Source organism: Salvelinus alpinus, chromosome 23 (genome assembly GCF_045679555.1).
Source record: "Salvelinus alpinus chromosome 23, SLU_Salpinus.1, whole genome shotgun sequence".
NCBI classification, from domain to species: Eukaryota; Metazoa; Chordata; class Actinopteri; order Salmoniformes; family Salmonidae; genus Salvelinus; species Salvelinus alpinus.
Window position 1 is genome coordinate 28,062,054 of NC_092108.1, and position 23,608 is coordinate 28,085,661.

Genomic DNA, 23,608 nt, shown 5'->3' on the forward strand with positions numbered 1-23,608 from the left:
AGAACCATAGGAATACAGTGGTTGCTATTCTAAATGGCCCTGCCCCTACAAGCTACAAGACCAACTTTAAAACGTTCTGTCACGACTCCCACCGAAGGTGGTTCCCCTGCCTGTCCGGGCGGTGCTCGGCGGTCGTTGTCGCCGGTCTACTAGCCGCCACCGATCCCTTTTTCCTTTTCTGTTAGTTTAGTCTTATTAGTTGCACCTGTTCCTGTTTGTTTCTTGATTTTTGGTCTATTTAAGCCTGTTAGGCCCGTTTAGGTTTGTGCGGGATTATTTGTGTTCTCTGTCGGTTGTGGTTGTGGTTGTGGTTGTGGTTGTGGTTGTGGTTGTGGTTGTGGTTGTGGTTGTGGTTGTGGTTGTGGTTGTGGTTGTGGTTGTGGTTGTGGTTGTGGTTGTGGTAGTGGTAGTGGTAGTGGTAGTGGTAGTGGTAGTGGTAGTGGTAGTGGATGTGGATGTGGATGTGGTTTCATTGTTCTCCGGATCGTTTGCCCTGTGGTTTCATTGTTCTCCGGATCGTTTGCCCTGTGTTTGGGCTGGTCAGTGTTTATGCGCCCTGTATTTGGCGTGACCGTTTTGTGCCAGAGAAATACATCTACAAATCACTGAACCCTCTGCTCTTTGCGCCTGACTCCTACCCACCACTCCTAGTAAACCGTGACACGTTCAGGTTATCCTAACTTCAAATTCTCTAAAACCAGAATGAGACAAAATAATATGAGAATATTGCTCCTACTGGAAGATGAGGAAAAATGAGACCTTTCCATCTACGTGATCATGCTGATATCGGAGGAGCTTGACATCGATATATCAACGTAGGATCTGGAGCGATGCCATCGGATCAGCGTGAAACAGAAGAACGCTAAATATCCTTGCATGGTCATCTTCAAGCTGTGGAACTATAAGACCAAAGTCAACATTCTGAAGGCACAGGAGGGAAAGGAAGTCAAAATCCATGGTCAGTCCATTAGATTCTTCCAGGACCTGTCTGCCAAGCTGAGGAAAAAACACAAGAAATTCATTCCGATCAGACAGTCACTGGAGGAAAAAGGTATCAAGTCTCAACTCCGATTGACGACAGTACTATGGGTATGAAAGGGAACACATAAAAAGCGATATGTATACTAGGCTGCATACAGTGATGCCCAAGACCAGCTTATCGTAAATTGAGACAATACAATCTACACTCTATTGTCCCCAAGTAACTATTCTTCTCTAGGAGGTAATGATAGAATTAGCCGTTGCCAATGAGATACATGGACACGAAAAGACAATATAAAAGAGGAAGTCAATAATTGTAATAATTGTCCTATGGATGTGTGTGTGTGAGTGGGTGTATGTGTAGGTGGTGTATGTGCATATGAATGGGAGAGAAGGAGAGTGAATATGAATATGTGTAGGAGGGCGGGCGGGAGAGAATGGGTGTGCTGAGGTATAGGGTGTATGTTGTGTGTGATTGAAGGAGAATGGATCAGTAAGTAAATGTATAGAGGGGTGTAAATGTGTCTGAGACGGAGGTTGGGATTAACTAGGCCTGGGTGGGTAAGAGAGGGCAAGGATGGGAGGTGGTGATAATCTTGGCTTGTAGGAGCAAGAGTTTGTAAGGATGGGTGGGTGGTACTACATAGCTATATGGAATTGTTTTAAGAAATATATATGTACTGTATAAAAAAAATTGTTTGATTCCAAATTATTTTTGGCCTTACTTCTATTAGCCCATGCCAACACATTGAATAGCAGATTCACTACATGGAACAACAGATAGTCCCCCCCAAAAATCGAAAGGAAGTTTGTTTGGAAGAGTCTGTTCTTTATCTGAGAGAAATAAGAAAGATCAGGAAACACATTTTTTACATGTATTTAACCCCTTCTTTTTGGCACTAAACAGTCTCTATATATATATATATATATATACTTCCATTCATGTTTTCAACCGGTACTGTGGGACCTTCAGACCAGTCTTGTGAGGCCTGTGAGCATCCTACTGCAAAACAACAAACACGTACGTGTTCGTGAGTCTCACCTGTCATTTTGGAGTCCATTTTATTGTAAATAAGAATATGTTTCTAAATATTTCTTCACTAATGTGGATGCTATCATGATTACGGATAATCCTGAATGAATTGGGAATGAGTGAGAAAGTTACAGACGCACTCCCAAGACATGCTAACCTCTCACCATTACAATAACAGGGGAAGTTTACAATAAAAGTGACTCTAAAATGACACGATACATAATTTACCATTAATTTCTATTGGGCACAAAATAATCTGAAACACAACTAAGACAAACAGCAAATTAATCGAACAAATTTGTACAGTTATTGCATGCTATGAATATGGGACCAAATACTTAACTTTTTACTACTTTAATACACATATAAGTGAATTTGTCCCAATACTTTTGCTGCCTTAAAATGGGGAGACTATGTACAAAAAGTGCTGTAATTGCTAAACGATTCACCCGATATGGATAAAAGTACCCTCAAATTAAAGCTGACAGTCTCCCAAATTTTGTGATATCCAATTGCGATCTTGTCAAGTCTTGACCTTCGCATCTTCCGAGCCCGGTGAGGAGTTGCAGCGATGAGACAAGATCGTAATCACAAAATTGGGAAAAAATTAAAAAAGGTACAGTAGGGTTGTGGATCAGAAAACCAGTCAGTATCTGGTGTGACCACCATTTGCCTCATGCAGCGTGACACATCTCCTTCACGTAGAGTTGATCAGACTGTTGATTGTGGCCTGTGGAATGTTGTCCTACTCTTCTTCAGTGGCTGTGAGAAGTTGCTGAATATTGGTGGGAACTGGAACACGCTGTTGTAATCCACACCAAGTGAAATCACTGCAACACTTAAGCTGCAGTCAGTTTCAGAATGGGTGGAAAGAAATAAGTTAGAAATATGTTAGTTTCAAAAACTAAAAGCATTATATTTGGGACAAATCATTCACTAAACCCTAAACTTCAACAAAATCTTGTAATGAATAATGTGTAAATTGAGCAAGTTGAGACTGAACCCTGGATTGTAAACGGTCATGGTCAAAAAATATTGATGCAACAGTAGCTAAGACGGGGACAGGTCTGTCCATAATAAAGCGCAGCTCTGCCTTCTAATCAACGCTATCCACAAGGCAGGTCCTACAGGCCCTAGTTTTGTTGCAACTGGACTACTGTCCAGTCGTGTGGTCAGGTGCCACAAAGAGGGATTTAGGACAATTACAATTGGCCCAGAACAGGGCAGCACGGCTGGCCCTTAAATGTACATGGAGAGCTAACATGAATAATATATATGTCAATCTCTCCTGACTCAAAATAGAGGAGAGATTGACTTCATCACCACTTTTTGTTGTGGGAAGTATTGACATGTTGAATGCACCGAACTGTCTGTTTAAACTACTAGCACACAGCTCAGACACCCATACCCCACAAGACATGCCACCAGAGGTCTCTTCACAATCTCCAAGTCCAGAACAGACTATGGGAGGTGCACAGTACTACATAGAGCCATGACCACTTGGAACTCTATTCCAAATCAAGTAACTAATGCAAGCAGCAAAATCAGATTTAAAAAACATAAAAAGACACCTTATATGAACAGCAGGGACTGTGAAGAGACACACAACAGAACATACGCACTATACACACACATACACATGGATTTTGTGTTGAAGATATGTGGTAGTAGAGTAGTATATAACTGCCTTCATTTTGCTGGACCCCAGGAAGAGTGCCATGGCAGCAGCTAATGGGGATCCATAATAAATACAAAACCTTCTCAGACCTTATAACACTCGCAAGGCTGCAGGCCCAGACGGCATCCCCGGCCGCGTCCTCAGAGCGTGCGCAGACCAGCTGGCTGGTGTGTTTACGGACATATTCAATCAATCCTTATCCCAGTCTGCTGTTCCCACATGCCTCAAGAGGGCCACCATTGTTCCTGTTCCCAAGAAAGCTAAGGTAACTGAGCTAAATGACTACCGCCCTGTAGCAATCACTTCCGTCATCATGAAGTGCTTTGAGAGACTAGTCAAGGACCATATCACCTCCACCCTACCTGACACCCTAGACCCACTCCAATTTGCTTACCGCCCCAATAGGTCCACTGACGATGCAATCGCCATCACACTGCCCTAACCCATCTGAACAAGAGGAATACCTATGTAAGAATGCTGTTCATCGATTACAGCTCAGCATTTAACACCATAGTACCCTCTAAACTCGTCATTAAGCTCGAGACCCTGGGTCTCGACCCCGCCCTGTGCAACTGGGTCCTAGACTTCCTGACGGGCCGCCCCCAGGTGGTGAGGGTAGGTAACATCTCCACCCCGCTGATACTCAACACTGGGTCCCCACAAGGGTGCGTTCTCAGCCCTCTCCTGTACTCCCTGTTCACCCACAACTGCGTGGTCATGCACGCCTCCAACTCAATCATCAAGTTTCCAGACGACACTACAGTGGTAGGCTTGATTACCAACCATGACGAGACGGCCTACAGGGAGGAGGTGAGGGCCCTCGGAGTGTGGTGTCAGGAAAATAACCTCACACTCAATGTCAACAAAACAAAGGAGATGATTGTGGACTTTAGGAAACAGCAGAGGGAGCAGCCCCCTATCCACATCGACAGGACAGTAGTGGAGAGGGTGGAAAGTTTTATGTTCCTAGGTGTACACATCACAGACAAACTGAAATGGTCCACCCACACAGATAGCGTGGTGAAGGCTGAAGAAATTCGGCTTGTCACCAAAAACACTCACAAACTTTTACAGATGCACAATCGAGAGCATCCTGTCGGGCTGTATCACCGCCTGGTACGGCAGCTGCTCCGCCTACAACCGTAAGGCTCTCCAGAGGGTAGTGAGGTCTGCACAACGCATCACCGGGTGCAAACTACCTGCCCTCCAGGACACCTACACCACCCGATGTCACAGGAAGGCCAAAAAGATCATCAAGGACAACAACCAACCGAGCCACTACCTGTTCACCCCGCTATCATCCAGAAGGCAAGGTCAGTACAGGTGCATCAAAGCAGGGACCGAGAGACTGAAGAAGCTGTTTTATCTCAAGGCCATCAGAATGTTAAACAGCCATCACTAAAATTGAGTGGCTGCTGCCAACATACTGATTCAACTCTAGCCACTTTAATAATGGAAAAATGTATGTGATAAATTTAGCACTAGCCACTTCAAACAATGCCACTTTATATGTTTACATACCCTACATTACTCATCTCATATGTATATACTGTACTCTATACCATTTACTGCATCTTGCCTATGCCGTTCGGCCATTAATTATTCATATATTTTTATGTAGATATTCATATTCATTCCTTTAAGTGTATAAGGTAGTTGTGAAATTGTTAGGTTAGATTACTCGTTAGATATTACTGCATGGTCGGAACTAGAAGCACAAGCATTTCGCTACACTCGCATTAACATCTGCTAACCATGTGTATGTGACAAATAACATTTGATTTGATTCTCCCCTACCAACCTACACATGCACTCCTGTGTGAATTACAGCAGGCCACCTTGTCATCCCCAGGGCAAAGCTCCAGAGCTTGGGCGGCAGGGCCTTCTCCAGGGTTGCTCCTCCCTCCAGCAATCTGTGGCTCTAAGTCCATCACCATCTTTCAGTCCATCCCGAAGCCCACCGCTTTGACAAAGCCTACCCATAATCCCCCCCCCCTCCCCACCCCACACACAAAGAAATACACTACAAAAACACTACTCTCTTCACCATACTGAGCAGCACCTAACCCAAAGCCTTACCCTAAACCGTGTTCGTATCCAAATCCCAACCCTACATCACACTCTTTCCCTTCCTTGAGCCCACCCCTCTCTTTACTCATGTTCTTGTTTAGTCTGATGTTTTGACTCCTGTTTGTTTTTGTAGTGACTTTGGGTCCTTGAAAAAGTGCTCTATAAGTACCATGTACTATTATGACACCCTGTGACTATTTCATCAAGGATGAAAATCCAGAACCATACAGGAAGATGATCAATCAGGCACACTTTATTAATATGGATACCAGCAAATTATGAATCTTATAGCAAACTATACAGTTACAATACACTCAACATGTAAACATTCAGGCATTATAATCCAATATAACAGTACAATTCTCCTTCTTCAACTGATGAAGAAATTTTATTTTATCTCCCTATAAATTGCTAATAACACTACAGTGACACCCAGTTAAAAGTGTCCAAACCGCACTGGGTAGTGTGTACTTGTGTGACACGGGATGGAACCATAGACATCATTAGATGGGACTGACATGGATGTTAACAATGGAGGGAACTGAGCAGGCCAATAAGGCACAAATTTAGTCTGTCAGCATCCCGGAATTAAATGCAACACTAATTTGGAGACCATTGAAATACTGGTTTCTGTTGTGGCCCCATTCAGAGGGATAGTCACTGGGGAGACAAAGAAAATGAGGACTTGTTCTACCATCGAATTGCAACCTTAAGACTTTTTGGAGTGTACAGTTCAAAGTTCACATACACAAAGAATATTTTGTCTTTTAAGTTTCATCACCATCAGCCATGTAGAAGTAGTTTTGAAACAGAGAGAAAGGGGAAGGGAAGCGCGTTGCAAGAACAATCACAAGAGTGATTTATTTAGTGCTAACACCAGGGAAGTGGTTTCAGCCGTGGCTTCACGCTTTATGGTTGAATAAATAGAATAAAGCAACACTGTCAATTTGTCAACACATGATAATACACTCCCTCTCCAAGGAATGAACATTAATCAAATAATACTTTAAAACAGATGTGCCAATTGCAGTCTAACAACATTTTGACAACTTTGAAGTTGCAGTGTAAATGACACACTTTCACCTGCCAGAGCTATCTAAATATTCATCAGTGCAATATTTACCTGAGGTATCAGGCAAACACCTATTGTAGAGAGTGAATGATTTGAACATGCAAGGATCAGTATGACACTGTTTTGCTTTCCACTTCTGAGTGCACGGTAGCTAAACAACATAAGTCAATAAATGTCATATGAGAAATAATGAACATAAAAGCACCACCAGCTAAAGCATCATGAGCTGTGTTCAACCACCAGAAAGATATAGTACATGTAATGTAGATTAACTTGAATAAGTAACACAATGCAAACATCAAACTATTAACGGACCTTTCATCAATGTGAAGATGTTGTACATATGAGGTCGGGTTGTGAGTAACAGCCTAACCCTAATATAATAAGCTGACATGCCTTAGAGACCTATCTGTTTCTGAAAGGCATTGCACATCTCCTTTCCCTCATTTATGAATAAAATCCCTTAACATTTCAAAGATGTTGCGAGTGCGTCTGTCAGTAGTACAGCAGGTTACAGTAGCTGTACTGTAGAAGGCTTATTTATGTCCGGATCTTGTGCGCTTGGACATCTACCAGTAGGCTTAGGGTTGCTTAGGTTTGGGAAAACCTGGGAATTTTGGAAAAGTTACTGTAATTTTGCTGGGGCCCCCCGGTAGGCTGGGATCCCACTGTGTCTCTAGGCGTTCTGGGCTGATCCCTGGCCTTGCTGGCTCAACTGCTGGATGCGGTCGGCCAGCTCCAGACAGTGGAGGACCCTGTGGCGCTCGGCATGGAGCTGGTCACGGGGCACCTGGCCCAGCAGCTTCTGACTGAAGAGCACCAGGTCCTGCATGAAGAGACCCACCGGCTCCCTGGCACCCGGGGGAAGCTGGGTCATGGTGCATGAGTCAAAGCGGAAGTTGATATTCTTCACTCTGGGCAGGCCAGGACCCCTCTCCTCAATCCACATGAGAGGCCTGTATTAAAACCATAAGATGTTACAAGGAGGTTATAGTTAACCCAAAGTTTCAGGGCTGGACTACCAGTATTTTCTTTAGATGTAATAAAGGCAATTATGTTTGGTGCTGGCCGAATAGCTAGGTTTGAGGTGTTGTGAAGGACACGTTATCTGATATTATTACTTGATTCTAATGTACAGTACATACTTCTGCTCTTTAGTCATGAGTTGAGTGGTCATCTTCATGTACTTGTTCTCCTGGTCTTCCTCCATGCTGGCAGCGGTGACAGACAGCTCTCCAAACAGATCCACCAGCCAGGTAAGCCGGGCGATGCCACTGAAAGCTGGAAACCCAAAGCCCGGCTTCAGAGGACCTCCTATCAGACGACACATAGGAAAACTACAGTCAGAAGTAGTTGTAAAGGGACATGTAATCCAATGGCTCATTGTCAATCATCATCTGGTCACGTTTAGGACTGGTTAGCACACATTTTGCCTTTTGTATTGATTTTGTACTCATCACATTACAGTACATACACTGTTGTGGTGCTGTTATATCACACCATAAAGCATAAAATGAATATGAACCATTGAAGTGAATTTCCCAACAGATAGTTATATTTCATTTGGTGCTTGCTGCCTCCTACGGTCTAACTCCTAAAACTGCCCTGACTCAAATGTCAGAAACTACTCCCTCTGGCTCCTCCACTCGCTCTCCGCTACGATTCTTAGTCAAAAGTCAGCCGCTATAAAATATTGTCTGTCATCTGAGGTTGTGTGGAGCGTTTCAAGTTGATAACTATGATTTATTATTCAGTCACGGCTGCTTTAGGAGAAGCCCATTCATATGCATTAACTAACTTGTTCCCCAGCAGTGCTCTGATGAAATAGAACAGAGCTATTCCGCATCCCAAATGGGACCCCATTCGCTATGTAGTACACTACCAATGACAATAGTGCACTATGTAGGGAATAGGGTGCTGTTTGACATGCACCTCTAGACTTCATCAATAACACCCTGCTGTATTTCACACCAGAGACCTGTCTGCCTGCCTCTCTCCACAGGCTGGCTCTCTTTCACATCAACCCCAATGGGTGTACTGTGGAGACTGAGAAAACATTTTACAAGTCACTTTGATGGGAGCTATACTATATCAAAAGCTCTGGAATGAAATATTCATTCCGAACCCTGTGACCTGGACGATGTACATCAAATTGATACATGTTATGCAGTTATTTTCTGTAGCAAGTATTGTATTTTAGGTGATGTATCAGTGTTGTATTTGAGGTGATGCATCAGTGGTGCTGGGATATTTGTGTATTTGTGCTTTACTCCCTGTTCCAGTCTGTCTCTCACCTGTGAAGTGAAGGGATCCTTCCTCCAGCTTTTTCCCTGCTATGTCCTTCTTCAGCTGCTTAAAGTCAGCTGTCAAGAGTTCTATGTGCTCCTCATGCAGGACCACTCCTAGGTACATAGTAGACATAGAACATTAAATACATAGGTGATCAGTACTAGTTAAGATACGCGTCTACTACATCATCCCTATAATGTCATCAATACTTCACCATGTCTTCTCTACACTTTGAATTAACCAAAATACATCTCTCCCAATGATTATGTCCAGCTCACCTTTTTCCTGAGCCAGGTCCCAGAGGTCCACGGCAGTCTTGTGTGTCATGGCCATAGGATATTCCACACAGACATGCTTCCCAGCTTCCAGAAATGCCCTGTGCTCCGTTACAACATGCAAAATAGTATAGGGTAATTTCGTTTGTTTGAGTAGCCAAGAAGGGTGTCAAAGAGATCTTGCTTCAACAGAACATTAGTAGAAATTATAAAGAAGATTTAAAAAGACTTCTGTACTAGGGAGATGCACAACTCAAATGTAACTTCATATCCCAAACTTCCCAGTAAGAGCCGTCGGTCAATGTTTCAATAACCCAGGGTGTTCAGAGTTTGGAAAACTTCACATTGACCACTCTTAAACTCCTTGTAACTTTCTCAAAAACATTGCTTCCAATTAAATTGACAACAAAAGAAGATAATGAAGTATCCTATATGAAAAAGTAGTTCAAGAACATTTCAGGGCTTTTTTCCCCCTTTACTTTTCATTTCCTTTATAGTATGAAGGGCAGTACCTGCTGTTCCATTTAGACAGTTAGCCTGGAACTGTCTAGCAGTGAAACATGATGACTATGTTCTCAATACCCCTCATTAACCAGCCTAAAATAAGTCTCCATTATTTAAAAGCCTGTCTATGCCTCTCTGTACACTCCTAACATTTAGCAGTGAGAGGGAGAGTAGAAAGCATAATTTAAGAGTGTGTTTTCACTACAGTTTGCAGTCATAATGAGGGCCATTAGAGAGCAGTAGCCTTGGTCATGCTCTCCAGGGTTTGAGAGGTGAACATCAAACAGCTACACATATTGTAATCAGCTGTGGGAGAGGGAGGAGACTGCTCAGGATAATGTGAATGCCAGAGGAGCCCCCCGGGCGACATTTGTTGATACATCTGAGGAGGTTCCGGAGCTGTTACCTGATCGATTTACAATGAAGCACCTATGAGGGTCATGGACGATATCTTGAACAACTTGTTAAACTGTCGTGTTACTGTGTGTCTCAGTGTCCCAACATTGTATAATACATAGCTTATGAACTACAACTGTTAGACAGTTTGAGGGCCTGGTAAATGGGCCAGGGTCAATGAATGGTTAATTAACCGACAGACTGAGCCTCAGTGGACTGAGAAAGAAAAGCAACAGTGTACTGAAGCTTGACACGTGTTCCAGTGCTGACTCCTAGTGGTGATTTGTAACATGGCGAAACTATAGCTCTGTTGTGTAAGAGCACTTCAAACAGAAACAAAACTGATGAAGGGATAACTAAACAACTACCACAGAGGACCGTCAGAGACATGGGGTCAGTGAGAGAGTTTTACCTGATGTTTTCCTCATGCGCAGCGTTTTCAGTGCAGACGAAGGCCACCTTAATGTCATCTCTCCTCAGGGCATCCTCGATAGTGATCTGTTTCACTCCCTGCTGCTCCTCTAGGATCCTCCTATGGGAAGACAGCACCAGAGTTGTATTCAGTAGCGGAAAATTGATTTGAAATGGAGTGAAACACAGACTACATGAACTTGTCAAGAGCACAGTTGAATTGTTCCCGTTGCGTAAAGGTTTGCTACAGTGTGCACGCAACAAAGTCATCCACACATCCCAGCTGCTGCCTCTGTGATCGAGTACAGGACAGGTCAGTGATTATATATCACCATTAAACAAGATCACGTAATATGATTTTAATCGTCTGGAGCTTCACTCTACAATATTGAAGTATTACAGAAGTTAAAAAGCGCACAGTGAAAAATGACAGGCGACTGACCTTGACTTTAGTGCTTATCTATTTCCTATTTTCAGTGCAACAAAAGGTCATTGCACTGCAAATATACACTGAGTGTACAAAACATTAAGAACCCCTGCTCTTTCCATGACAGACTGACCAGGTGAATGCAGGAGAAAGCTAGCTATGATCCCTTATTCATGTCACTTGTTAATGCCACTTCAATCAGTTTAGATGAAAGTGGGGGAAGACCCGTTAAATAAGGATTTTTAAGCCTTGAGACATGGATTGTGTATGTGTGACAATCAGAGGGTGAATGGGCTAGACATAATACTTAAGTGCCTTTGAACAGGGTATGGTAGTAGGTGCCAGGCGCACTGGTTTGTGTCAAGAACTGCAACACTGCTGGATTTTTCACACCGAACAGGTTTGTGTGTGTATCAGAGTGTTCCACCACCCAAAGGACATCCAGCGAACTTGACACAACTGTGGGAAGCATTGGAGTCAACATGGACCAGCATCCCTGTGGAACACTTGACACCTTGTAGAGTCCATGCACAGATGAATTGAGGCTGTTCTGAGGGCAAAAGGAGGGGGTGCAACTCAATATTAGGAAGATGTTGTTCATGTTTTGTACACTCAGTGTATAAAATAAATAAGCACTAAAATCAAGGTCGGCCATCTCTTTTTTTCAGCGTGCGCTTTTTACTGTTGTTTTTAATACTAGTTGTTCCTGCCAAAACCAGCACCTGGACACACTGCTGTGCACAAGGTTTCTATTTATTTAGTATATTGCAACCATTGTTATTTTCGTTTTTTTTTTTTACTGTCAGCAAACAATGAGATGTCTTGGTGCCTCACCTGGAAATGAATCCTTTGACACTGAGCTTCTCAGCTGCACTGGAAGGCAGAGGGGCTAGCATGTCCCTGATCCTCACAAACCCTGCCGTCCCGATGCCCACCACTACTGAACCAAACATGTCTGACAGCAGAGAGGAACAGGGAGTTGTGAAGGAAAAGGTGAGAAAGAAACCAGTGTTTTGCTCCTTTCAATTCTGTCAAATCCAACCTACAGTGCATTCGGAAAGTATTCAGACCCCTTTACTTTTTCCTAATTTTGTTACATTACAGGTGTTTAGAAATGTTTGCAAATGTATAAAAAATTTAAAAAGATACCTTATTTACATAAGTATTCAGACCCTTTGCTATGAGACTCGAAATTGAGCTCAATCCTGTTTCCATTGATCATCCTTGAGATGTTTCTAGAACTTGGAGTCCACCTGTGGTAAATTCTATTGATTGGAGGACTGTCAGAGACATGGGGTCAGTGAGAGAGTTTTACCTGATTTCCTCATGCGCAGCGTTTTCAGTGCAGACGAAGGCCACCTTTGGAAAGGCACACACCTGTCTATATAGGGTCCCACAGTTGACAGTGCACGTATGTGTAAAAACCAAGCCATGAGGTTGAAGGAATTGTCCGTAGAGCCCCGAGGCAGGATTGTGTAATGTCAAAACATTTCTGCAGCATTGAAGGCCCCCAAGAACACAGTGGCCCCATAATGATAAAGTGAAAACAGGTTTAGAAATTTTAGCAAATGTATTAAATACAAAACTGAAATATCACATTTACATAAGTATTCAGACCCTGTACGCAGTACTTTGTTAAAGCACCTTTGGCAGCGATTACAGCCTCGAGTCTTCTTGGGTATGACGCTACAAACTTGGCACACCTGTATTTGGGGAGTTTCTCCCCATCTTCTCTGCAGATCCTCTCAAGCTGTCAGGTTAGATGGGGAGCATCACTGCACAGCTATTTTCAGGTTCTCCAGAGATGTTCAATCTGGTTCAAGTCAGGGACTTGTCCCGAATCCGCTCCTGCGTTGTCTTGGCTGTGTGCTTAGGGTCATTGTCCTGTTGGAAGATGAATCTTCGTCCCAGTCTGAGGTCCTGAGCGCTCTGGAGCAGGGATCAAGGATCTCTCTGTACTTTGCGCCGTTCATCTTTCTCTTGATCCAGACTAGTCTCCCAGTCCCTGCCGCTGAAAACCATTCCCAGAGCATGATGCTGCCACCACCATGCTTCACCGTAGGGATGGTGCCAGGTTTCCTCCAGACATGACGCTTGGCATTCAGGCCAAATAGTTCAATCTTGGTTTCATGAGACCAGAGAATCTTGTTTCTCATGGTACGAGAGTCCTTTAGGTGCCTTTTGGCAAACTCCAAGTGCACTGTCATGTGCCTTTTACTGAAGAGTGGCTTCCGTCTGGCCACTCTACCATAAAGGCCTGATTGGTAGAGTGCAGCAGAGATGGTTGTCCTCCTGGAAGGTTCTCCCATCGCCACAGAGGAACTCTGGAGCTCTGTCAGAGTGACTATCGGGTTCTTGGTCATCTCCTTGACCAAGGTCCTTCTTCGCCAATTGCTCAGTTTGTTCAGCTCTAGGAAGTCTTGGTGGTTCCAAACTTCTTCCCTTTAAGAATGATGGAGGCCACTGTGTTCTTCAATGCGGAATAAATGTTTTGGTACCCTTCCCCAGATCTGTATCTCGACACAATACTGTCTCAGAGCTCTACGGACAATTCCTTTAACCTCATGGCTTGGGTTTTTCTCTGGCATGCACGGTCAACTGTGGGACCTTATATAGACAGGTGTGTGCCTTTCGAAATCATGTCCAATCAAATGAATTTACCACAGGTGGACTCCAATCAAGTTGTAGAAACATCTCAAGGATGATCAATGTAAAAGGGATGCACCTGAGCTCAATTGAGTCTCATAGCAAACGGTCTAAATACCTATGTAAATAAGGTATGTTTTTTTGTGTGAATACATTTGCAAAGATTTCTAAAAACCTGTTTTCACTTTGTCATTATGGGGTATTGTGTGTAGATTGATGAGGGGGGAAAGTATTTAATCCATTTTAGAATAAGGATGTAATTTAACAAAATGTAGAAAAAGTCAAGGGGCCGAAAACTTTCCGAATGCACTGTATGTCCAGGATTTATCTTGGGTCTTTGTGCAATGTGTACAGTTGATAAAGGCTTCCTTCCTATCAGACCTAAAATGGTGCAGTGTAATAATGAGTACACTAACGTTAGCTATCATGGTGGGATGCACTGTTATGGATAAGGTGTAGCTTAGTAAATTCAACCCCGCAATATAAACTAGAACTAGGGTGGGGTGCTGATCATTACAAATGCAAACCATTACAAATAATAGGAACATTCGAGGTCTCCATTGATTTACACAAGTAACTTAAACTAGACAAGGAATTTCATAATTTACATGAAAATGGTAAGTCTATGTTCTGCATGACATCAAGCACAAATACAGGAACACACGTACAACTTCACGAATTTCCTGGCAGCAATGCTGTCCTTGTTGAATTAGTTCCGCAATCAGCACTAATTAAAACTGGCTTACATACAAGCTTGATGTCCTTACCTACTCTTTTATGTATTGTCCTCGACGACAGTTGACGCAGATGACTCGGTTATGTGAATAAAATGCTTCTGTCGAGCTCTTGTCTCGGTGATATAACTGTGTAACAACTTTCATAACAGTTTTTTTTTCTAGACAGCTTGCGTGTGACGTGTACATAGAACGTGAAGTCTCATCACGTGATATGGACGTCTCGCCTCTTATGTGGTTGCATTTTTTGTTATAAAAACAAATTACGACTCTAGGTAATTATTATATTTTCGTTCATTTACATAACATTTATGTGTATTTTAAAATGTATGGATGTGTTTCAGCCAATGACTGGTTTCAGCCCAAGCCAGCTTTAGGTTAGATTTAGGTTTGGGCAGCAATATGGCGACTCCCATAAATACAGCATGAATGTCCTCAGTTCAGTCTCTGTTGTCATCTACAACTGTTGTTGTAGATGACAGTCTGAATTATATTTTTAGAGTAGTGCATTTTCCTCTAAATTTAATTTGGTTGTAAAAGTCTTCGAACGAAATTCCTACACCAGACTACAAGAACGTTTTGCTTGAATGAATTTCCAAGGCTGCGCTACAGTGCTATCCTTGGTTGCGCTTACCCCCAAAAGACTAATTGCACTTTGAATACCCTAGATGGCGATGTCACAAGAAGCCTAACCTATAACGTTACCGAACAAAAAATTGTAACGCAACAATTTCAAAGATTTTACCGAGTTACAGTTCATATAAGGAAATCAATCAATTGAAATGCATTATGCCCTAATCCATGGTAGGGGCGCAGCCATGGGAGGGCATAGGCCCACCCACTTGGGAGCCAGGCCCATCCAATCAGAATCAGTTTTTCCACACAAAAGGGCTTTATTACAGAAATACTCATCAGTTTCATCAGCTGTCCGGGTGGCTGTTCTCAGACAATCCCGTAGGCGTTAGGATGATCGCTAGATGTGGAGGTCCTGGGCGGGCCTGCTTACACGTGGTCTGCGGTTATGAGGCCCGGTTGGGCGTACTGCCATATTCTCTAAAATGATGTTTGGTAGAGTAATTAACATGAAATTGTCTGGCAACAGCTCTGGTGGACATTCATGCAGTCAGCATGCCAATTGCACACTCCCTCAAAACTTGAGACATCTGTGGCATTGTGTTGAGTGGCCTTTTATGGTCTCCAGCACAAGGTGAGCCTGTGTAATAAAGATAGATTGACACTAATATGAATATACTGTAGGGGATCATTTTAAGAAATACAGTGCCTATAGAAAGTCGACACTCCCTTGAACTGTTTACGTTTTGCTGTCAGAAAATTACATCTAAAAAGGATTACATTACATTTGTTTTCATACAGATCTACACAACCTACTCTACTCCACATTTTCAAAGTGATAGAAAGTCATAGAACATTTTCCAAATTGGATAAGTCTCTACCCCCCTAAGTTAGTACTTGGTGGAAGCACCTTTGGTAGCTGTCGCAGCTGTGAATCATTTTTATAAAAATTCCACCAACTTTGCACAACAGGGCGACATATATCCATTGTTTTTGTCAAAATTGCTGAAGCTCATTCAATTTGGTTGGGAATCATTGATGGATGGCGATATTCAAACCTTGTTCTTTATTTTCAAGCAAATTTAAGTCAGTACTGAGACTAGACCACCCAGGAACACTCAACACCTATTGGAAAGCCAATAATAATGTAAGATGCACAGGCGTCTTTCTTTTCATTTTGTCATACAGGCCAGTAATATGGAGATAATGCAAAGTTGTTGATCCCTATGTATTTTTAAGTATTGTTGTGGGTATGCTTGTCACAGGCAGGAACTGGGGAACATTTTTCATAACTTTCTTTTACTTTGAAAATGTGGAGCAGGTTGTGTAGACCTGTAGGAAAAAGATCTAATGTAATCCCTTTTTAGATTTCATTAAAGGCAGAAAAATGTGAAAACAGTTCAATGGGGTGTAGACTTTCTATAGGCACTGTAATGTGCAATTTTGTACCTGTGTGAGGTCTTAAGTGGGTTCTCAGGGTAGTCTTGTGTTTTAAGTAGTCTTGTCTTTCTCTGCTCCTAGACAGTGGACTGTTACTCTCTCCCTGTCTACTTTTTAAAATATATATAAATAATGCCCTACCCAAACCTCATTCTTTCATCGTACAATTATAGGCCTACTGCACCCAGTCACACAGAATGTGGTCAGTAAAAGAGGAAATTGTCATTTTAATGTCTGACCTACCCTTAAAATTAGAATCCTTAGTTGCTACATCCATTTTTGGACTCATGAGCTTAGTTCAATGGTCGTACCCCATCAGAACTCAAAATATAAGCTTGTTTTAGGCCTAATGATTGTAAACAATGTAAATGTCAACACTGTATAGCTTCAAAACATTGTTAAATCTATAATTATGTTTATCATGGATTGTCAGTCCTTGCATCCATAGCTATGTCTATACATTTGAGAGTGGTTACATTTCTCCAGGCCCATCACTCAGCTTTTTACTAAAACACAGGCGGGGCAACCCTTTGTTATTGTTTCAACTAAAGATCTTAGCTTTAAAGGGATAGTTCACCCTAATTAGAAAGATATATATGTGTTTCCTTGCCCTGTAAGCAGTCTATGGACAAGGTAGGACACAAATCCATGCTTTGATTTAATCTGTGCTTCGTGTCAAAATCATCCTAAAGTATCAACAAAAATGTATTGTGTAACTCAATGAAGTTACTTACAGATGATGTGGACATGAAGCACGGAAATGTTAATATAGGTGCTATTGATGCCAAAAAAAATGCTAAAAAGCGGCCAAGTAAACAGTGGCCAAGTAAACAAAACCAAAGCATGGACTGCTGTCCGTAGACGGCTTACAAGGTAAGGAAACCAATGTAATTTGGGTGAACTATCCCTTTAACAAAACAGATTTAATAAAGACGACAATAAAGAGTAACAGATCCAATAGAAATATGATTATTTTATGAGTTGGATGATCAATTGTGCAAATTATCTGAATGTATGCTCCTTTTGACTCAAAGATTCAGATGAAATGTGGGATGGTTTTTGGTTAAAAAAAAGATGTGTTTTGTGGAATTTGTAAATTTTGGAGAACGTCTTTATAACTTGTATATCTGTCATTAAACGGTCCACTCCCCAGGGTATTCTTGTCACTGGTACTGTGAGTTTGCTACTCTAAGCAACAATCATGAGGGTCTCCACAAGCAAACTTCAGCAGATGGCCATCTACACCACCTTGTTGACTGGTGCTGGCTGCGGCACAATGTATTACCTTCTGCAAAGTAAGTATCACTCAGTGTAGGTGTTGCCATGGATCATTCATTGTTCTTTAATGTTAGAGAGTGAATGTAAGAAAGTGAATGAAAGCAAAATGTGCTCATGTAAGTATTTCTGCCTGCCACTCTTTGTTTTCTTTGCTAGAGAACTTCTCGCGGTCGGACTACCACCGTCTAGCCCTGGAGCAGCTGAAAGCCAACCAGACAGCCATGGACAGTCTGGGAGCACCACCCCTGAAGGTCCACAACATCCACCTGTCTGACCGACACAACCGGGTGGAACCTTACACTGCTGAGGTAGCTCTCTGGGGGTCATTCCTCCTGTATGGGAACCAACTAGGAGCATCACCAGCAGTACCATTATCCATCACTGTTTGCAAGATATTAATATGACTTTTTATGTTTCAGATCAAAATCCCAGTGACAGGATCTAAAGATGGTGGCTACCTCTACACATCCTCAGTAAGAGACCCCCAAACACTTGGGTAGGTACTCTTCATCAATATTATTCTATATAAATACACTCTTAGAGGAAATGGATTGATCCATATAATGCAATTGAATGCTGTTGTTCTTCATACAGTACCCTTCTCTCTTTCCCTGGCGCCACTAGGTGGAATTTAACGCAGGCAGTGCTGCAGCTTAGAGAGGGTCAGCGTATTGACCTTCTCACCTTCACACCACCGCCAAATAAGACAGAAGGACTTGAGACAGGCAACTGGTCCTCCTGATCTGCTCACCAGTCACCAAAACTACAGTGTGATGAAGGTAGAACTCCTGCAATTGTCCCCATGTCATCAGGCATGGTGTCGCCATAGCTTTATGAATTGAAGTGTAAATAGTCATATTTGAAAAAAGCACCAGAGTGCAGTGCTGGACACTTATTTAGGCAAAAGGGCATACACAAGCTGACTCTTGGTTTGGAATAACCACAGTAATGTTGATGATTTGACCAATGTTTATTGATGCTACTGTGTACATAACATTTACATACAGGGAAAATGAAAAAAGTGCTATGTCCATAAAATGTCATGCATATTCATTTTGCTCAGTGCTGTCCTGAGCAAAATGTTCATCCTACTTGGGAGAATGAAAGGATAATAACAGCGCAGCAATTGTGTCATATGCAGTGGTAAAAAAACAAAACAAATTCCTAGTATAATACAATGCATCTTATGAACATTTCTCCAGATTAACAATGTAAATTGGCAGTGTTGGGGAAGCTACTCTGAAAAGAGTTTACCAGCCACCAATTACTTCACACTGGAAGATGTTAAGTAAACTATATTACTCAATCTGCAATGTCATAGAATACAAATAGCAAGAACAGATAACTCTGTAATAAGATGTTAACAGAACGTGCAATTTGTCCTATTAATCACAAAAAAAAAATTGTTTCAGGTGAGAATTAGCCAGGTCTGAAAATTAAGGAAATTCTTGCCTACTTCACCCATATTTTATTTTTGCAAAAAAAGTAGTGTTTCGTTCTATTAGTTACCTACACCACTAGGTGGCAATAAAGTAATTAACTACTGAAAACACTACAAATATTTGAATTTAGTTGAACTACCACAATGTGCAAAATGTAGTTTAATTACTAACTGAACCACATTTAGTTCAGTACACCCCAACACTGGTAATTGCTTAGTCCAAAGCCATATCATAATATCCAGCACTTGAGAAACATTTAGGTAATGGTTCCAGTTGTACTGTACAGTATCTGAACAACCAGAAATGTTGTCTCCCAACTCTCAAAAGGAGGTATTGTTCTATGTTTTCAGATTGATTTATTTGGATGTGACATTTTACAGTGAAAATGAGATCTGTAAAACATGGAAAATAAACTGGAAATAAACAGTCATATGGCTTTATACAAGTTATGATAGCAAAATAAATTGTACTTGTGAATTCTGAACATACTGTATGAACATTAGGAAAAGAATGGCAAACAAGCTAAACATGAACCACAATATTAAACAGAAAGTGAAAGAATGGCACCAAACAAACAACGTCAGGAGTTTAATTCATTAAAAGGCAATGCAGGCAAACAGAGATATAGTTTGGCTTGTGGAGTAGAGACAGTGTGGTGTGTGGTAAACAATATACAATCAGTAAAGAGTCCATCTACAATAGGAGTGCTCATACCCATCTATCAGAAGGGAACCTGAACCGCTTGGAGACGGCCTTCGCATCCTGAGACAGTCTCGGGGTCGGGCATCGTCGTTTTGCATTATCCTATGGTGTAGGCAGCCACTACTATCAACTCATAAACAAACAAGAAAATGCACATCCAGAGGCTGTGTTCCTAGTGGCCAGTAATTTTAATGAAGGGAAACTGAAATCAGTTTTACCCCATTTCTACCAGCATGTCACCTGTGCAACCAGAGGCGACAAAACTCTGGACCACTTTTACTCCAGCCACAGAAATGCATACAAAGCTCTCCCCTGCCCTTCCTTCTGACCATAACTCTATCCTCCTGATTCCTGCTTACAAGCAAAAACTCCAACAAGCAGGAAGTACCAGTGTGGTACAGAAGTGGTCCGATAAAGCAGATGCTAAGCTACCGGACTGTTTTTCTAGAAAAGACTCGAATATGTTCCAAATTCATCCGATAACATTGAGCACTTTACCACATCAGTCACCGGCTTCATTAATAACTGCATCAATGACGTCATTCCCACAGTGAACGTACATATACAGTGCATTCGGAAAGTATTCAGACCCGTTGACTTTTTCCACATTTTTTACGTTACAGCCTGAATCTACACACAATACCCCATAATGACAAAGCAAAAACAGTTTAGACATTTTTGCAAGTGTATAAAAGAAAATGGAATATCACATTTACATAAGTATTCAGACCATATACTCAATACTTTGTTGAAGCACCTTTGGCAGCGTTTACAGCCTTGAGTCTTCTTGGGTATGATGCTACAAGCGTGGCACACCTGTATTTGGGGAGTTTCTCCCATTCTTCACTGCAGATTCTCTCAAGCTCTGTCAGGTTGGATGGGGAGCGTATCTGCACAGCTATTTTCAGGTCTCCAGAGATGTTCAATCGGGTTCAAGTCCGGGTTCTGGCTGGGCCACTCAAGGACATTCAGAGACTTGTCCTGAAGCCACTCCTGCGTTGTCTTGGCTGTGTGCTTAGGGTCGTTGTCCTATTGGAAGGTGAACCTTCACCCCAGTCTGAGGTCCTGAGTGCTCTGGAGCAGGTTTTCATCAAGGATCTCTCTGTACTTTGCTCTGTTCATTTTTCTCTCAATCCTGACTAGTCTCCCAGTCCCTGCCACTGAAAAACATCTCCATAGCATGATGCTGCCACCACCATGCTTCACCGTAGGGATGGTGCCAGGTTTCCTCCAGACGTGATGCTTGGCATTCATGCCAAAGAGTTCAATCTTGGTTTCATCAGACCATAGAATATATTTTCTCATGGTCTGAGAGTCCTTTAGGTACCTTTTGTCAAATTCTAAGCGGCCTTTCATGTACCTTTTACTGACAAGTGTGTGCCTTTCCAAATAATGTCTAATCAATTGAATTTACCACAGGTGTACTCCAATCAAGTTGTAGAAACAACTCAAAGATGATCAATGGAAAAAGGATGCACCTGAGCTCAATTTCGAGTCCCATAGCAAAGGGCCTGAATACTTATGTAAATAAGGCATTTCAATTTTAAAAAATGTACTACATTTGCAAACACCTGTTTTCGCTTTGTCGTTATGGGGTATTGTGAGTAGATTTAGGGAAACATTTATTTAATCAATTTTAGAATAAGGCTGTAATGTAACAAAATGTGGAAAAGGGGAAGGGGTCTGAATACTTTCCGAATGCACTGTATCCCATCCAGAAGCCATGGATTACAGGCAATATCCGCACTGATCTAAAGGCTAGAGCTGCCGCTTTCAAGGAGCGGGACACTAATTTGGATGCTTATTAGAAATTCCGCTACGATCTCCGACGAGCCATCGAACGGGCAAAGCGTCAATATAAGACTAAGATTGAATCCTACTACGCCGGCTCTGACACTCGTCGGATTTGGCAGCGCTGCAAACTATCACGGATTACAAAACTGCCCAGACAAGATAAATACCTTCTATTCCCGCTTCGAGGCATGCACCTATGAACCATGCATGAGAGCACCAGCTGTCCCGGATGACTGTGATCTCGCTCTCAGTAGCCGATGTCAGTAAGACCTTCAAACAGGTTAACCTTCACAAGGCTGTGGGCCAGACGGATTACCAGGACACGTACTCGGAGCATGCGCTGACCAACTGGCAAGTGTCTTCACTGACATTTTCAACCTCTCCCTGACCCAGTCTGTAATACCTACATGTTTCAAGCAGACCACCATAGTCCCTGTGCCCAAGGACGCCAAGGTAACCTGTCTAAATGATTATTGCAACCCACACACTCACAATACTTACACTGACTCTCCAACACACACACACATGCATATTGACGCCACTCACACACAGTTTTGTTTTTCTATCCTTGTGGCGACCAAAAAATGTATTCCCTTTCAAAATCCTATTTTCCCTAAGCCTAACACTATACCTAACCCTAACTTCTAAACCTAACCCCCAACCTTAACCCTAATTGTAACCCTAAATCAAATCAAATTTATTGGTCACATTTGTTTTACGAACCTGACCCTAAAATATAATTTTTCCTCATGGGGACTGGCGAAATGACCCTACTTCTCAGAATTTTCCTTTGAGGACTTCTGGTACCCACAAGGATAATGAAACAAAAACACACATACACTTTTACACTGCACATTGACTCGGTACTGGTATTGCTTGTATATAGCCTTGTTATTGATATCAATTGTGTCAATAACTGCATTGTTGGGAAACGGCTCGTAAGTAAGCATTTCACAGTAAAAGTATACAACTGTTGTATTTGGCGCATGTGATAAAAGGTAGTTCCACGCTATTTACTACCGAAGTGAGAAAATACTCATTATCTATTGTATTGTAGATGTCTCTGACCAAGTAGTATGAGATCAATTCAATTCACAATGATGACCTTTTTTCAGAGCATTTCTGCTTGGTTTTTCTCTCCTGTGCACTGACGGACCACTCAATAGCGCAGAGAGTGATGCTTCAAAGTCACGTTCCCTCACATTCCAATTTGCCTAGATTAGAGCTACTAGCCAAGATATCACTCACTGGGCACTTTCAAAACCGAGATGAAAACATGAATACAATGTAATACAAACAAAATGTAATATGGTCAGAACTATAAATATCTCAGAATGAGTACTGCCGTTGACCTACACAGCAATCATCTCTAAAGCACAGAAATACACACAGCAGCCCCAACACAATTATTAACACAAATATTCACCCACAATTCCACATCTCTGATGGTATTCCATTTTCAATAAGCATTTCAAATATCCTCTCTTAGACTTGTGCAGTTATTGATTAGACTTGTCAGGAATTAGACTACAGTCATTTGAGAGCCAAAATGGGCCAGTGAACAAACATATTGCATCATTGCACATGCAGTTTCAAATGAATAGGAAAGTTCAAGGCAAAGTTCACCAATGTTAAGATGGTGACCATCAAACTATTCAATGTCTGGAATGCCTTGAGCTTTATACAATGTTGAAGTCATTGTACTAATAATGAAACTAGTCACTTTAGTGCATATAGTTAGTAGATGAGCAGCTGGTCCTAATGGTAGTAAGAAGCTGCAGGTTTCTGCCATCCCTCTAGCCTGCTCTACTCTAGTCAGCGAGGCATTTCAGATGCTAGAGCAGGGTTTATGGTTAGCTGGAT

At 42.0% G+C, this 23,608-nt stretch overlaps 2 protein-coding genes across 3 annotated transcripts; one reads left to right on the top strand and one right to left on the bottom strand.

Annotated features, from left to right (window-relative positions):
- Positions 1–5,995: 5,995 nt before the first annotated feature.
- Positions 5,996–14,686, bottom strand: LOC139550715 (biliverdin reductase A-like). Of its 2 annotated transcripts, none has more exons than XM_071361811.1 (7): positions 14,550–14,686; positions 11,971–12,091; positions 10,711–10,830; positions 9,402–9,499; positions 9,129–9,236; positions 7,980–8,148; positions 5,996–7,790 (listed from the first exon to the last, which is right to left on the bottom strand). In XM_071361811.1, the coding sequence occupies exons 2-7, from the start codon at positions 12,087–12,089 to the stop codon at positions 7,511–7,513; spliced, it is 894 nt and encodes a 297-aa protein (XP_071217912.1). In that variant the 5' UTR covers positions 12,090–12,091; positions 14,550–14,686; the 3' UTR covers positions 5,996–7,510. The 2 variants fall into 2 exon arrangements, with proteins under 2 accessions (XP_071217912.1, XP_071217913.1); XM_071361812.1 differs by having other exon boundaries at positions 14,554–14,683.
- coa1 (cytochrome C oxidase assembly factor 1) lies at positions 14,671–19,679 on the top strand. The gene is made up of 5 exons (XM_071361813.1): positions 14,671–14,791; positions 17,683–17,824; positions 17,964–18,115; positions 18,227–18,303; positions 18,432–19,679. The coding sequence occupies exons 2-5, from the start codon at positions 17,731–17,733 to the stop codon at positions 18,547–18,549; spliced, it is 441 nt and encodes a 146-aa protein (XP_071217914.1). The 5' UTR covers positions 14,671–14,791; positions 17,683–17,730; the 3' UTR covers positions 18,550–19,679.
- The last annotated feature ends 3,929 nt before the right edge of the window (positions 19,680–23,608 follow it).